The following is a 16306-nucleotide window of genomic DNA, read 5'->3' as shown; positions in this document are numbered from 1 at the left end:
TCGGTGGCCTTCTTTGCAAGCGCGCCCTTGCCCCTGAACACTGCGGCAATATGTGTGCTGGTGGCTACTTATGTACGAACTGGCAGGGATCTGGGTCATAAGATGTAGCTTGATGATGAATTCGTTCGTAACAACGAAGGCCGATATGGAAAGCAACTTGCCTTTTCGCGAGTCGCTGCTTCGGCGGGGGGGAAGGCTGCGGCCTCCACTGCAACGCATCGATCCAGATCGTTGACTGATAGTGGTCGGATGTATAATTCCATGATCACAACGACGGGCAAATAGTTCGACGAGAATTGATGTTAAGGTGTTACTGAGTTAAAAACGCACAAACATTGGTCGGAGACTGGAAAATGCTATAGTGCGAGAGGGAATTGAGCAAATGTGCAAACGTTACCTCTAGAATTTATCCGAGAGGCCATGAGTCATTGAGATGAAGCCGGAGTTCGGATTACAGCTCCCGGCCCTGCAGGTCCCCCTTCCAAAACCAGCCTTAGTTATGAAATTGGCCTTGTTTGCAGAAGCGGGTATTCAGAATCGAAGAGAGCGACACTCTGGTTCGATTTACGTGAGACATCCAAAACAGAAAAGATCACAGCACTAAAGCAACCATACTAGTCTTGCAGAGAGCCTCAGCGGTGAGCGTCTAGATTCGTCATAGGCAAAAATCCTGGCACCTATGAAGCTTTCTCAGACTCAACTATGATTGGCGTTGAGAGCATTGCGAGATCCCCAATTAAACCGTGCCAGATCTTTTTGAAAGGGTTTCCTTACGAAAGATTCCTCTCACAAGATTGTAACATGCGTCCTTGCAGAGTCGTTGGGCTGCAAGCCCTGAAAGCTGGCTCGTTTAGCCTAACCCCCCCACAAGGAGGTTCATGTCCTGCAATGGTTCCCTGAATTCCGTTCAACTTTGACCGTCACGGCTTTGGACTTCCCTGCCGATTCAAAACTCCATGGTCGCGTTCTCGACGACCAAAGCTCCCATCGTTAATGGTGTTCCCTGTCAGATGGACACCGTGCAAGTACCTATGCACTTTTCTCTTGGAATCGCCAGCAGCTATAGGCATGGACGCCAAGACTATTCCAGATGCCTCAATGGCTGCGAACCATGCTACTGTCGGGGCACCTGTTGTTGAGGCGCTGTCTTTGAGACCTCTCTTCATGTCCATGTTCTTCATACTTCTCTGCACTACCTTTCCCGTCCTGAATACTAGATCTAAACTCACGAAATTTCCGGATGTCACCGTCTCTACCTCCATCTTCGACATTGGTTATTCAAGGCCAGAAGACAATTCGTATTTGACTCGGTCAAACTCATCAAAGACGGTTTTGCTAAGGCAAGTGGCTCGTAAGTTCCGTCTCAACTTGACTTTCACTCATTCATGCAGGTCGGCATTACTACCCCTTTTCGAATTATCGCCGATATAGGCGAGACGGTTATCATTCCCCAGAATTTGCCATTGGCATTCGCAACGAAGCCGACCTCGATTTCATGGAATTTGTCAACCAGGTTTGGGCAATCGCATCTGTTCGGTCACTGGCTGGTTCACTTACGGACCTTGCAGCAATTTCTTTCAGACGTTCCTGGGTTTAAAGACGGCATTCCTGAATTCCCTGGTCACTGACGTTACCAGAGTCAAGATCACACAAACTCTCGGTCCGTGGACTATCTGGTGTTCTGAAATTTACATGACTCAATATGTCCTGACACATTTCTCAGGGAAGGTAACTGTACCTCTAGCTGACGAGTGTGATCAAGCATGCCGAGAGATCTTCGGGGAATCCAAAGGTAAAGTGGCTTTAAAAATGTGGAATGGCCCGGCGTCGCTTGAGTAATGCAACCGACACACTGCAGAACAGAAGGAGGCTGTACTGAAGTCCGCACTCTTAAAACTTGTTGCGCGCACATCATCTCGTGTGTTTCTTGGCGACGTGGGCTGCCGCAACCCGGCCTGGCTCAACATTACCAAGGAATTCACCGTGAACAGCTTAATCCGTTTACGTGTCATAAATCCACCCCCTTGCTGAGTAGTCTGACACTCTGTCTCACTGCCTCCTCATGAATTCGCCATCCGCATCGGATTGCGACATATCTCCCTTGTATAAGTAGTCAGTCTCTCTCCCCCTACACTTCTACTGAAGTACTAATTTTGACATAAGGACTTCTGACCCCCCTACCCTAGCGTTCGCTGTTAGCCGAATCCCATTCCCAGGGGTTCGGCATTTGGAGCATCGATGTTCTTGTTTAAGTTATTTCTGCCGAGAGTACGAAAATTGAAGCATGTTCGACATCCCTTGACTTGATTGGCATCCCAACGCCGTCGGTAGTACCCTTGGTCTTTCTATTGGTGCCTTTTTTGTTCTGTATGCTAAATGGAGATCGATCGAATGGTTTTAATCTACCGATTCTCGTAACCGGCATCCCTTTGCTATTTTCTTTCTCAGTTTAGGGCTAACCACACTCGGTTCTTCCTCTTTCAGTAAGATTGAACGGCTCTCCTAGATTATGTCCCGGAACTGGTGTCGTATCAGTACTTGTCAGGCATTCTGCCATGTGCTTGTCTACGTGGATCTTCCATTCGTCCAGTATATAGACTGATCTTCTTTCTTCGTTCTAGATGGACTACTTCAAGTTACTTTCCCCCCACTTCATATGCCCATTGCTGTTTGCCAAAACTCGTGGCAGATTGACAAGGGGCTTGTCGTCTCTAGAATCACGATGTTTGTGTTGCTACTAAGTTGGGCTGGATACCTGTTTTCATGGGCCTCGTAGTGAGCCTTGCTCTTTATAGTTTTAGGCGTTGCGGCGCTCGCCACTTTCGACTTTTATGAAGCAAAACCTGCATTGCCTATCGTGTCTCATCGCCTCTTCTGCTCGAAGACCACGAACATGTCATCAGTGGTGGGCTTGGTTTGTGAAGTCATTCTTGTTGCAATATTATAGTACTTGGTTTTAGTTTACTAGGCTGTTCACTGGGAGACGGCGATCAGGTTAGTTGTGTCTCTTCTGCCTACTAGCGTCGTGGGTGTATTAACTCCCGTCATATGTGTGATGATGGTTCCCTTTTTTGCAGGTTACATATTGCCCTTGCGGCTTTCTTGGGTCTCTTCAACTCCTGGGACTGCAATATAGAGCTCTTTCGATGTGAATCCACAGTCTTCGATGCTTCTCTTCTTCCAGTCATATGGGCAATAAGCGTTGCCTTACTTATACTGAACCTTCTGCCCATACAGACCAGCGTCAAAAAACATTGTAGACACTGGTATCGATATAGAGCAGTTCCTTACCATTCGCACATTTGTCGGCCTGATCGGCCTAACGATGTAATTTTAGCTCTTTAACACTGTGATTGCAAGATCTATCCTATCTGTCGCGGCATGATGTCAGTACATAGATACGTATCTTTGTAAGGGGTACTAGCGAATTATACGATAATCCGATCATATTTCCATTATCCCCACGAGTGCATCTTCAAGGAATTTGTGAAATTGGAGGAAAATTGGAGATGCTTGTATTGACGTTATTCCTCGACGGATGGGATAGGTTACGTAGAGGTGCGGCATTGGTCCTGTTGCAGCCCCCGACGACGCCTCTAATACTGTCTCTTTGAACAAAGGACTTAGAACGCTGAATCATTTTCAGCAGACTCTTGATCAAGTCTTTGGTGTCTATTTCAGGTGCTTTTGGACTAAATTCCATACTATAGCGGGCTTCGGGGGTTTGGGGCCGCTGACCCCAATGTTTGAGGAAATCGACCTGAAAGGCCAGGTTTGTGGTAGTCAACGGCTTAAGAACTAGGCAGTAATATTTACTAATACATAGTTTGATTCAATTGATCAAACAAACAAAGAATTGATATTTGAAATAATATGCTTCTCGAACGCCGCGGTCATTTCTCAATAGCGCCATGAGGTAGAGCTGACTCAGTCTACAATATCGATGATACCTGTATGCTGCAAACTTAGTTCGGTTTATCCCGGCATTTGGATTACCGTACATGGGCCCATCTACTTCTCTAGGTTTGTGGTTCCTTTAGCTAATAATCGCACTCGACGCATCTTCTGTACATGATCAGTGCCTACATAGAGAGATGCATGCCCCAGCATATAGCGTTAGGATTTGATCGCAAGGAATGACTAGGCGACAAGGTGATTCTAGACCATGGTGTCAAGCAAATCTAAGTTTAGTTCTTAGCAGAATTATGCGAGCTCGATGTTGCTAACTATTAATCCAACTGAAATCTCTAAGAAATGCGTTCATCTTTGACCTTTGGAAGCATCCTCCGGGTCTAATCATCCACAGTTCACAGCATCTAAGACAAGCTGAAACTTGATCTCATCGAAGAATTGGAGAACACGAATCATAGCCTTTATAGGGTCATTTCAGCCACTTGTTCCTCAACCCTTGCATTTCTCTAAACCGTCGTGATCTGATCGTAGTTTTTCCAGTTTACGTCTTCGTTTGAACGATTCCTGAATATAGAGACGGTCTTTAAACTTGGAGACCCTTTCTGGCCGGAAATTTGAGTGCCGCACGACCCACGCAGGGCCAAAGAAGAAAGAGGCTTCATATTTGATATTGCAAGAATCTACTGGGTCTGGTAGGAGGCGAAATAGATTGTGGAAGAAGAACTTACAAGGTTCGCAGCTGCCACCAGAATAGGGGTGGATACGAGAGAAAGAGAGTGTAGTGTGTATTATCTAAGTACGATTCTACGGAGTAGGATATCCAACATAAAGATGCAAGTCACTATGTACGAGATACGTCTGAGACATCCTGCAACCATTTCATACAGGCATGACAGCACTTCAATCATTGGCGATAAAACGGACTAACCTAGACATCAACGCTCTTGGAGTGTTCCGACACTGAATCCTGCTGTGATTAATGCATGTACCATCCATTGTTAGGTTGACATGCATACCGCCCTGTCCTACCCTTTGACAGACTGGAAAACTAGTTGTGCCATGTGCTATGGTACCTTCGGATTACCGGAAAAGGTGAGACTCGTCGTATTATAGATGATCTGAAGAGCAACCTCCAAGGCGGAGCTCATTCATCCCTCTTGATCTTAGCTTCCGGGTGGGATGCTCCTCTCTCTCGTACGTTAGGTGAGGAGAAATCAAGAAGTTTCAGCGAGGACTTCTCCGTGCGCCCTCTTGTCTTCCTCTAGCCCATTAGCCAAGGCGAAATTTTCCCCGAAGTGGATATCACAAACACGTTTCTTGATCGTCGGCCCGATGAACACTCAATTTATTCACTAAACCGCACGAAGCCCCGCCAACTTTTACCTCAGTGCCCAAATTTACCTTGGCTATGTCGTACCAGTACGCTAACGTTTGTCCACTCCTTCAAGGATAGCTTCCTCCGCCATTTCCCCATGACTAAAATCGCGGGGAGGGCGAGTCAAGACAACGCTGGGAATGCCTTGCGACCTGTTCTCCGTGGGGTAAAGCATCTTTTCTTGTGGAGAAGCATTTAGGCTCGTGGCCTTAAGTGGACATAACTCTCGTAAAAGCGGTCTCTCGGCGATTAGGCTTTTGTATATAAATCGCGTTGGTAGCTCCCTATGGTGATAGTAAATGTCATATTATCGGATGCCTCCTTTTGTAGTACAATAGATACCATGGCGATTCGCAGTGCCTTCTTGACGACCCTTGTCGGTGTCGCCCAGTTCACCCGGCATACACTTGGCCAATCAACCATTTCTTCTCAACCTGTCCATGTTCCAACTGGGACACCCATCGTTGGCGATTACAATGGCGCGTACCGCCCTCAAGTGCACTTTTCTCCCCCTCAAAATTTCATGAACGACCCCAATGGCATGTTCCGAGACGCCGATGGCGTTTGGCATTTGTATTACCAGTACAATCCTACGGGCGTTGTTGCAGGCAACCAGCATTGGGGACATGCAACGTCCAAAGACTTGTACCATTGGTCAAATCAGCCCATAGCTCTCTTCCCCCCCGAAGAAGATGTCTTCATCTACTCTGGAAGTGCTGTTGTTGATGTGAACAATACATCCGGCTTCTTCCCAGACCAAGACAACGGCGTGGTTGCAATCTATGTGAGTTTACACCAATTGAGCTTTCGATACCACTGTGGCTAATTTAACAAGACTCTGGCATCGCCGACGCTGCAGACTCAGGGTATCGCTTATTCCAGAGATGGAGGGTACACCTTCACTCCATATGCAAACAACCCCGTCATCAATAGTACAAGTGCGCAGTTCCGCGATCCCAAAGTCGTCCGTTACAACGGCTCGTGGGTCATGGTGGTTGCTTATCCACATGACTTTGCCATCGGTATCTTCACGTCACCCAATCTGAAAGATTGGACACCAACTAGCAACTTCTCCCATCATGGGCTTCTCGGTCTGCAGTATGAGTGCCCAAACCTGATTTCTATGCCTTACATAGACGCAGAGGGCAAGAGGCAGGACGACATGTGGCTTATGGCCATCAGCATAAACCCAGGTGCGCCCCTAGGAGGTTCTATAACGGAGTATCATCCTGGCACTTTCAACGGCACTCACTTTGAGGCTGTTGACGCGGCTGCGAGAATTGCAGACTTTGGAAAGGATAACTATGCCGGGCAATGGTTCTACGGCGTCCCGGCCGAGGAATTCCCGGTGTCAATCGCATGGGCATCCAATTGGCAATATGCACAAACGGTTCCGACTGACAAGGAAGGCTGGCGAAGCATCATGAGTCTTCCGCGTCAGAACTATCTGACTAAGGCGAAGCGAGTGGGATGGAAGTTGGTCTCGGCCCCGTACAATTTGGAGCCTGTGCTGGGTCGTGAACTGGCTTCCAACCACAGCATGGGTAACGGGACACTGATCGTGGACTATGCCGATGTGGCATCCAACGCGATTCACTGGGAGGTCAATGTGACAGGCATTCCAGAGAAAGATATCTCAGCAACTGCTTCTTTGAACTTTACGTTCTCGAGTCCTGCTACCGGCGAGTACATCAACGGCGGATACTTCTTCGGCGGGGATCCCGTGTTTTTTGTCAACCGGAATGGCGCCCGGGGCTTCGAAAATATCTTTTTCACAGAAAGAACGTCCATTAGCAGTTTGACAACAGAACAAAACTCGTGGAGTCTCAGTGGAGTGATTGATAGGTCGATTCTTGAGGTCTTTATTAACGGTGGCCTCGATAGCGCGACTAGCACGTTCTTTACGACTCAGCCATTGTCGCGCTTTGTGTTGAGTACCATAGACCTACCTAATAGCATGAGAGTGAGCGTCAAGGTTAATGGGTTAGAAAGCACATGGAAATAGACAGAGCAATGGCACTATTTTAACGTATACAGTACTCGACAACCGACGAAGGCGCCCTGACCCTAACGGGTGGGACAGGCGTTAAACAATCAAAGCAACAAACAATGTCGTAATGTATGCTGGGAGTAGTTATCAAGTAAACTATAGTTGGACAAGCAGAACATCCACGCCTTCCATTCTCGGGCATCAATCGATGATGCGATCTGCTGAAGACTTTATTTCCGTCGGCTTATATTCCTGAAAACTTCGCTCTGATACGCGGTACAGTACGCCTTGATTCTCCATGGAGCATCCGTATTGACAAGCTTAAAGTCGAAGATGTGTACGAACTGAGCCACGAACTTGTGCAGCTCCACCTATAGAAACCATACCTGGTCAGTTTGACTTCCACTCAAAGCTCGTGGTCCTATCCGACTTACCAGCGCAATGTTCCTTCCCATACACATTCTTGGCCCGCTACCGCCAAATGTCATCGTACTACGATCAAAGTATCTTGTCTTGTCTTCGTTTTCGAGCCATCGGCCCGGGCGGAACTCGTTCGCATCTGAACCCCATATTTCCTGATCGCGATTTTGGGCTATAGGGCTGATTCCAATCATTGTGTTCACCGGGATCTTGATACCCCTTACCTTAAAGTCAGGTGGTGTGTGTCGTGGGAGCTGAAAGACGATGGACGGTAGTAGTCGAATGGCGTCCTTGATAACTGCTTGCAGATAGGGCAGCTTTTGAGTTTCCAGGTAAGAAATGGGTGCTTTCAAATTATTTACATTGTAAAAGTTGTCAATCTCCTCTCTCAGCTTAGCCAGCACTTCTGAATTTGTTGCCAAGTAAAAGAGGCAGGTTCGCATGCTAATAGAGATTGTGTCTGCTCTTGCCCCACTGGACTTTCTCTTAGTAGCTATGCGTTATGACGAGGAGGTCGAACTTACACTAAATTCATCGCCTCCACCAAGATTTCAACAAAGAAAGCTAGCTTGCCTTCGAGGTCCTTCATTCGGCAGAAATAAGCCAGAAGGTCTTCTCGTCCGGTCATCTTAGGGTCGTCTAGACGTTTCTGGAGTCTCATCGCGGACCAATTGCGGAAAGCTACTAGGGGTTGGTCTGCGTTGAAGAACCCAGTAATCATTTGAGCGCCACGACTTGTGACAAGCTATAACCACCGCGGGAGGTGGCCGACGGATGACAAGAGCTTGGAAATATCGAACATGGTTTTTCGAAGTTGACCTACGTCCTTTTCTTCCTGAAGATGGCCAAATTGGGAACCATAGTCGAGTTCACCAACTACATCAAATGCAAACGCATTAGTCCGTACAGCCATGTCAACAGTTTCACCAGCTTGGGTGTATTTCTCGAGCTTTCGGATCAGTAAATCGAGGCAGGCCTGAATATGGACCTCGTAGTTGAGGACTGAAGACATTGAGCAAGCACTCGCCAGGTGCTTTCTAAGAAAGCTATGCTGCTTCTGGTCCAATTCCGAGAATGATTGAGGTGCTGTAATGGGAGAGTCCCAAATGGAGTACCAATCTGTTTTGGCGGCATTGTGACCGTGGCCGTACAAGTTTTTCATGGCGTACTCGTCCACTACAGAAACTTCGTTTGGTGCAATTCGTACCACTCTTCCATATTTGTCATGGATGGAGAGTATGTCATCGTGCCAGTCGCCTTGAATGTATTTTGTGGTGCGCCAGAGACCTGTTAATCTGGCTGGCAGAGGGCCAGGCAGATGGGAGAGAGGATGCAAAATAAGTCTGTAGACTAAAGTAGCAATAATAGCCATAGCGCTGGCAGAAATACAGGATAATATCGTGGGCATGACATCCATCTCTCGTTTCACGCTTAGCCAGTCAAACCAAGTGGAATGTTGCGTCATGTTGAGAAGGAGGACCGTCGTCATGAGCCGGGCGCCTGAGCGCAAAGGGATAATGTGCTACAGAATTATCAATGCACCTAAAGGATTGCAGCTAATGGAACATCTGGGGTAGCATATCATTCCTTTTTTTCTCTTCGAACAAATAGCCAATATACGGGCCAGAAGCATTGGATGTGCCCACATCGTGGATGTGGGGCCTCAAACAGAACTTATATTGTCATGCACTCTGACTTTTGGGAATGTAACTGGCTTGGAGGTATTTGGTACGACGAAAGGTGCCGAACTGAGTACTCTACCTTTTACAAAAGACAATTCAATTGACACGTAGCCAGAAGTCCAACTGACAACTACCTTACAGAACACTCAATATGAGCAACATGGCCCGTACATAGAAGTCCCCCGATGAGGGGAACGAGTGGGAACGAGATCGTGGACCCAGATAGACATCATCAAGCAACTCCATGAGGAGGACGAGAGTCTACTTCCAGGACCTAGACCCTTGGAGTACGATCTGGTGAATGCAAATCCCTATTGGGCCCATCAAAGGTGCGCAAAGACTTTCCATACTGAGAGGATTGTTCTCTGTGGTGATGCTGCGCATGTAAGTCATGTTCAATGCCGCGCGTTTCAGAATGAGATGACTTTGTTCATCTTTTAAAGTTCAACAACCCAATTGGCGGACTTGGTCTGACAACTGGATTCCTAGACTCTGCAGCACCTGGGAACTGCCTTCCGAGAATTCTGATCCTCGAAGAAGAGGCCGGTCCGCTTCTGTCACGATACGGAGAAGTTTGAAAAGCAACGTGGCAAGAATTCGCGAATAAGGCATCGACAGAGTTAAATTACGTTTGCACTCCGGTGATCCTAAAATTGTTGCTGTGAGTGAGGCTTTTATCTATGCGCCGAATAACGACCGCGATGTGCATAAAAGGCGGCGTCATCCATGAACGAAAACATTCAGGACATGTTTGAAGGTCCATTAATGCAGTAGAATAGGTTTCTGATAAAAGCTTCCGCAAGCGCGAGCTTGATTATCACACAAGGAAAACATTTCCCAGGGTCGTATTGTGCCCTAACCTGTCGGCCACTACCGTTTTATCCTGAAGATCGGAGATTCGGCTCCTCCCGGTGTCCTTATAATGACAACTCAAAAACTCGCTGTGGAGACACTGGGTCAAGGAGACGGCAATGAGCCAAGTTAGCTGGAGAAGTAGCGATACGAGCTGCTACATACCGGGCTCTGTTACCGGTGGATAACGGGGAATATAAAGTCAAGATTCCGTGATACCGAACAGCCGGCGGGGCGGAATTTGCCAAGATCCGAAATGTCGCCATCTGCAAAAGACATAGATCAAGGCAGAACTGCTCGAAGCGAAAGAGATCATAGGAAATCTATATTTGCAGTCCAAGTCGACCTTCCATTCTTCCATATTATCCAGTAACCATTCCATGCTCTGTTGTTCGAACCCGACGGCATGGGTATCAAAATCGTCATTGTAGGCGGCAGTGTCGCTGGCCTTTCTCTTGCCAATATGCTGGAGAGATTCGACATCGAATACACGATTCTCGAAGCGTATCCTGAGATTGCGCCCCAAGTCGGAGCTAGCATCGGCTTACTTCCCAACGGCCTGCGCATCCTGGATCAACTAGGCTGCTATGAGCGACTCCGAGAGGCTGCTGGAAACTACTACCACAGGGTGACCTTCCGCGATGCGAATGGGAAACCGATCTCATCAGCTCCTGGACCTACTATTTCAGAAAGAATGGAGAAACAGTCGGTTGAATTCTTTCAAGAGTTGATGTCCATGACACTGACCAAGAAAGCGCCGGATACGCGTCTTTGTGGTTAGATAGACAGATGTTACTTCAAATCCTGTACGACAACTTGAAACAAAAGGACAAAGTCCTTACGAGCAAGCGTGTAGTCCACGTGGAAACCAGCTCTACAGGAGTTTTGGTCACCACGGAGGATGGATCGACACATACCGGCGATATCCTGGTCGGCGGTGATGGAGTTCATAGTAAGGTACGAGAAGAGATGTGGCGGATAGCTAGTGTCTCTGATCCAATTGCGTTTCCCCAGTCAGAGAGATCAAGTAAGTATATAAGGATTTCCACAACGTTGCACTGACGTAGTGTTGGCGAAGAGAGACATACTAACCGTTATGCATAGTCGTACAATCGAGCATGAAGTGCATCTTCGGAATTTCTAAGCAACCAGTAAACTTCCCGCCTGGTGCTACTCAGCAGAGCACGTTCTTCCGAGGCCATCTATACCTGGTCATATCCGCACCGGGAGACCGGGTGTATTGGTTCCTGTTCCACGAATTAGGAGAGACAAAATTCGGAAAAGACATTCCTAAATTCTCTAAGGAGGATGAGTTCTTGCTGTCGACACAACATCGACATGATCACATCACAGAAGAACTGACGTTCGGGGATCTCTACGACAACCGTATCAAGTCTACCTTGGTCCCGTTGGAGGAACATGTGTTCAGGCGATGGCATTTCCAGAGGATTCTTATCATTGGTGATGCGGCAACCAAGGTACTGCCGTAAAGCACGGACCCAGGACTACATAGACTACAGAGGTGGATAGGTGTGCTAATATCACCATCCAGGTTCATCCGATCTCAGCTCAAGGAGGAAACGGTGCGATTGAGGCGGCAGCGAATCTTGTCAATGCCCTCACGCGTAGCGAGATTCCAACCTCTCCAGACCTCCAACCTGAATTCATCGAAAAGGCGCTAAGTGAAGTATGCGCGATTCGATATGAACGGGCCTCCAGCATGATGAAGAAGGGTCGTCGAGATGGCGCATTCCTCTGCCAACAGCCGCCGTTTTCAGGGCTTATTATACATTACGTTCTACCCTGGCTCGGGGATGACCTCTTCTTCAAAGAAATTCTCAAGCAGTCTCTTGCTGGTCCACATATAGAGAAGCTCCCCGCACCGGAAAGACCCCATACGACGCCTTACAATGACGAGTTGCCTGCAATTTCTTCTAGGTACTCCTTGTTTGGTTGGAATACCGGGACGCTCTTAGTGGTGACTCTTGGTGTGTCTCTATACCTAGCTCAAAGTGCTGGACGGTTGGTATGGGTGCCCAAAACCCGCTAGGAGAATACATGCACAGGGCTACTTTCCTTCACTTTCGCTCTTTGAATCAGTGTCTTGCCGCTTCATTCCTTTTACATGCATAGTACTAGATCTATCAAGAGCCAATCAAGTTATCATTAGTTTGTCCTGAGCAACTCGTTAGTATCAAGCTGGAGATCTGCATTACATAAACCATAAATCCACGTTTGCGCAAGATAGAGGAGTGAAGCCATCATTATACAACGAAAAATTGGACACTCAGTAATCAATTCAAAGGCAGAGAATGGAATCACGTACTAATTTTTATGTTGACTTACTAACCCTGTGTAATCCTTCAATAAGTCCACTTTGACATGATTTGCTCCCAGTACTTGGAAGGGATTAAAACCCATAGGATGTCCACTGGCTGTCGACCTTATCCTGGATGTCTTGGGGGTACGAACCTCGGAAAGACGCCGATTTCCAATTCTCTTTAGCTTCTGTGAACTCTTCAGGGAACATGCAACATCGTACAACCTTGACATGATTTCTCCCCTTCCTGAACCCCCGACTGACATACGGAATCAACGGGATGTTTCCATAGTCGTCGAAGAAAAATTCATTCACCTCAGGCTGGCACCTGGTGGCCTCGGCCCAGATCACGTCGTTGAGATCCGTTGGGTCGATGTCCTCTCCGACCAGGTACACTTTGGGGATGTAGAAGCCTGGCTTCGAGGCGAAGACGATTGTGCCTACCTTCTTACAGAATTCCTCCATATCGGTCCGTAGGGCACGAAGCGCGGCCCAGTCTACCTGCAGAGCGAACCAGAGGCAGTGAGATTCAAACGGGCTCCATACCATCCTGATAGGGAGGCCGGCGGCTTGGCAAATGTTGAGCACCTCGGCCGCCTGAGTCAGAGCCCATACCGTTTCGCTCTCCTCCGCTGCCCGCCCCGTGACGCAAATTGGCACAATGGGATCTTTCCGGTATGTGATGGCATCAACTCGGAAGACGGGGGCAGGTTTAGCCACGCCTTGGAAGGCATGACCATGGTATTCGACAAAAGGTCCCTCATTCGCCATCTCCGTTGCGGAGACAAGACCTTCCAGAACCAGCTCGGTATCGCAGGGAATCCGAATCTCGCTGGTCTCACACTTAGTGACCTCCACTGGCTTGCCGATAAGGGCGCCCACGAAACCGCTCTCATTCACGCCCTTCGGAATTGGCATCCCGCTCACCATGATGGCGGCAGGCGGAACCCCGAAGCATAAGGCAAAGGGCATATCCTCGCCCCTTTCCAGCCACATATTGCGAATGCGTCCGATGTCTTGCGCGGACATTGTCGGGCAGACCATGGTCCGTTTGCCATTAACCATGCCGCGGGTAATAGACCAGTTAACCCACGCCCCGTCGGGGCTTTGCACAATGAACATGCCAAAGGTCTGGAGATAACGGCCGCCGTCAGCCTCATGTAACATGGGGATGGGAAGGCTTTCGAGGTCAATATGTTCTCCAGCGATCTTGAACTCTTTTACCGGGCCAGTTTCGAATTCGTTTGGAGGGATGGGTTGGAGCCTTTTTGCTTGGTTGATTGCTTCGATTATGTCTCGTCCACTCGATGTAGACGGTAGCCCCAACGACTTCGCGATGCGGATGAAACACTTGCCAGGAAGCTTGCTCGCCCCGACTGGTGCCCCAAGAACACGAAAGAGGCCATCTTCGGTGCGACCCTTGACGCATTGAAAGAGGGGGGCCTTGTCTCTGGTTTCGTAAACCTTTCGTGTGATGGCTGCTAGCTCCAGATGAGGATCGACCTCTTTAGTGATGCTTAGTAGGTCGTTCTCTTCGGCCAACTCTTCGATGAAGGTGCGGAAGCTGGCCGCGGATGATTTTGGGTCCTCAGTCGCTAAGTTCATCGCCATTTGCTCTGACTCAAGTAGGAAATGATGTTTAAGGGGATGAGGTGTCGAGTTGAACGACAATTTTGATTCTTCAATCACACGGTACCCGAGGGCATTTATAAGTCACCGATTGAACAAAGCCCACATGCACCCTGGAAACTTCCTGGCCTAATGAAAATATGGACTATTCAGAGCACCAGCAGAAATGGCTTAGGTTGAGTGTATATTATGTCAATAGGGCTCAATGTACTTTGAGCTTCCCAGAACGCCGGGTCCCAATGTAGAGGGTTTGAGTGATTGTATGGGCCGCCACTAGGTCCTCAGGGCCAGTACACATTCTCTCAATCTATTGTCTACCGAGTTAATCGCGTAAGAACCGGCTCAGCTCCCGTAGCGTCGACCGGAAGGTCATCCGTTACGAGATCCACAACATCTTCGGCGTCAGACATGGTGTCTCCGCCGATTCACACTAAATCGAACAAAACCCGTTCCTTATAGTATAGCGGCTTCTTATATCCGCCACTATTTCCATCTTTTCCCCACTAATTCAGAGGCCTAGTCGTCGTTTTTACGTTACTGTTACGTCTTTAAGACACTGTCGGCCCCGGCGCGGAGCGGAACTATACCTAACCGCCGATGCTGTTGAAGATTCGCGCGTTCGGTTCTCCGTGTCTAATGAACCGTGGAACAGTTACTGTGTGTGATTTCACGGTAGATGGCTCTAAGCCCTAAACAAACCTGATGTTGCAGGATTAAAAGGCAAACATCAAATCTGGTGATTTTGGCTCTAGACGATTTTGGCTGTGAGAGTTGACCTAGGGACTTGCATGCCGTGTCCCTATGCAAACATATATTTTTGGGCGGTTCTCATATTGCCTCTTTCCATCACAAACGTAGCCATATAAATGACGATAGAAGGCATGACTACCTCACAACGAAAGCGCATTATCGTTGCTCTCACAGGCGCAACTGGAGCTATCCTTGGAATCAAGACCCTCATCGCCCTCCGGCGGCTCAATGTCGAAACACACCTCATCATGACCAAGTGGGCTGAGAGTACCCTCAAGCACGAGACAGACTACACCCCGGCGGCCGTCCGCGCCCTCGCGGATCACGTCCACAACAACAGCGACATGGCCGCCCCAATCGCGAGCGGGTCGTTCCGAGTAGACGGTATGATCGTGGTGCCTTGTAGTATGCGAACGCTCGCTGCAATACGCGCGGGGCTATGCGACTCACTTGTCGCCCGCGCGGCGGACGTGGTGATTAAAGAGCGCCGAACGCTTGTACTCGCCGCACGGGAGTGTCCCCTGAGCGGAATTCACCTCGACAATATGCTCTCTCTGGCACGGAACGGGGTCGTTATCTTTCCGCCGGTGCCCGCGTTCTATCAACGGCCGGCGACGGTGGACGATATCGTTGAGCATAGTGTTGGGCGAATGCTCGATCTGTTTGACCTAGATACGGGAGGGTTTGAGCGATGGGGAGGTTTCCAAAGAGATTAATGGGTTCCGTATCTGAAAATCAGGAATAGCTGTTGCGAAAACAACTCGGTCCATGGGACTTGGTTGTCTGTGTGGGTGTTCACAGAATCGAAAAGGATTAGTTTGGCCGAGGAGCTGAAGAGACTTGGGACTGCAACTTCACTAGAGACATGAACAAGATGAATGGTAGAAGGCTAATTGCGAAACTCCGTGTATGGCCATTTGGCTACATTTAACAAAGTACGTGAGTTTCATGAGGTCATAAGAAGTTGGGATAGTACCCGATTCCGCAATGAACGGGTTCTCAGTAATACTGTTGGAGCTTTGAAGCCATGACAACGACCTTTGGAGTGACAATTGGAGGACTTGGACTCAGCCTTGGGTCTTAAAAGCCATATTAAAGAACTCGAAGACAAGATGAAGGGAATGAAGAGTTTAGATTCGTTAGAGCTATGCAGCAAGCATTCATCTGATTACGCTCGTGGGAAAGATGGTGAAACCCTTCATTGAATGACACATGGTGTGGCCTGGCACAGCCACTCAGCTGACCGCTGTGATATAAGTTTTGCAGCATTAGGTAACCGGTGGTCAGCCACAAAGTAGTCAAATTCACATAAAGGATTGAAAAGTCCATAAGTGAGAGATCATGCTGAACTTTTGCGTATGAGCTGCTCGGTAGAA

The 16306-nt window shown here is 48.4% G+C and overlaps 7 protein-coding genes across 7 annotated transcripts; 4 read left to right on the top strand and 3 right to left on the bottom strand.

Annotated features, from left to right (window-relative positions):
- Positions 1 to 1495: 1495 nt before the first annotated feature.
- Positions 1496 to 2031, top strand: CCOS01_06225 (ent-kaurene oxidase; the record flags this gene model as incomplete). Its single annotated transcript, XM_060454395.1, has 3 exons — positions 1496 to 1536; positions 1584 to 1676; positions 1854 to 2031. The coding sequence occupies 3 exons, from the start codon at positions 1496 to 1498 to the stop codon at positions 2029 to 2031; spliced, it is 312 nt and encodes a 103-aa protein (XP_060314095.1).
- Positions 2032 to 5630: 3599 nt separating this feature from the next.
- CCOS01_06224 (beta-fructofuranosidase) lies at positions 5631 to 7292 on the top strand (the record flags this gene model as incomplete). Its single annotated transcript, XM_060454394.1, has 2 exons — positions 5631 to 6071; positions 6123 to 7292. The coding sequence occupies 2 exons, from the start codon at positions 5631 to 5633 to the stop codon at positions 7290 to 7292; spliced, it is 1611 nt and encodes a 536-aa protein (XP_060314094.1).
- A 215-nt stretch (positions 7293 to 7507) lies between these two features.
- On the bottom strand, positions 7508 to 8358 carry CCOS01_06223 (uncharacterized protein; the record flags this gene model as incomplete). The annotated part of the gene is made up of 3 exons (XM_060454393.1): positions 7508 to 7648; positions 7712 to 8171; positions 8222 to 8358. The coding sequence occupies 3 exons, from the start codon at positions 8356 to 8358 to the stop codon at positions 7508 to 7510; spliced, it is 738 nt and encodes a 245-aa protein (XP_060314093.1).
- An 84-nt stretch (positions 8359 to 8442) lies between these two features.
- Positions 8443 to 9162, bottom strand: CCOS01_06222 (uncharacterized protein; the record flags this gene model as incomplete). The annotated part of the gene is made up of 1 exon (XM_060454392.1): positions 8443 to 9162. One exon carries the CDS (start codon positions 9160 to 9162, stop codon positions 8443 to 8445), a length of 720 nt encoding a protein of 239 aa, XP_060314092.1.
- Positions 9163 to 10637: 1475 nt separating this feature from the next.
- CCOS01_06221 (FAD binding domain-containing protein) lies at positions 10638 to 12281 on the top strand (the record flags this gene model as incomplete). The annotated part of the gene is made up of 5 exons (XM_060454391.1): positions 10638 to 10936; positions 10987 to 11188; positions 11246 to 11258; positions 11336 to 11709; positions 11784 to 12281. 5 exons carry the CDS (start codon positions 10638 to 10640, stop codon positions 12279 to 12281), a joined length of 1386 nt encoding a protein of 461 aa, XP_060314091.1.
- Positions 12282 to 12641: 360 nt separating this feature from the next.
- Positions 12642 to 14162, bottom strand: CCOS01_06220 (uncharacterized protein; the record flags this gene model as incomplete). Its single annotated transcript, XM_060454390.1, has 1 exon — positions 12642 to 14162. The coding sequence occupies one exon, from the start codon at positions 14160 to 14162 to the stop codon at positions 12642 to 12644; it is 1521 nt and encodes a 506-aa protein (XP_060314090.1).
- An 884-nt stretch (positions 14163 to 15046) lies between these two features.
- CCOS01_06219 (3-octaprenyl-4-hydroxybenzoate carboxy-lyase UbiX) lies at positions 15047 to 15646 on the top strand (the record flags this gene model as incomplete). Its single annotated transcript, XM_060454389.1, has 1 exon — positions 15047 to 15646. The coding sequence occupies one exon, from the start codon at positions 15047 to 15049 to the stop codon at positions 15644 to 15646; it is 600 nt and encodes a 199-aa protein (XP_060314089.1).
- Positions 15647 to 16306: the final 660 nt, after the last annotated feature.

Source organism: Colletotrichum costaricense (genome assembly GCF_030867565.1).
Source record: "Colletotrichum costaricense strain IMI 309622 chromosome Unknown Scaffold_6.1, whole genome shotgun sequence".
NCBI classification, from domain to species: Eukaryota; Fungi; Ascomycota; class Sordariomycetes; order Glomerellales; family Glomerellaceae; genus Colletotrichum; species Colletotrichum costaricense.
Note: the sequence above shows the minus strand (reverse complement) of the source record. Positions and strands in the feature narration are given on the sequence as shown.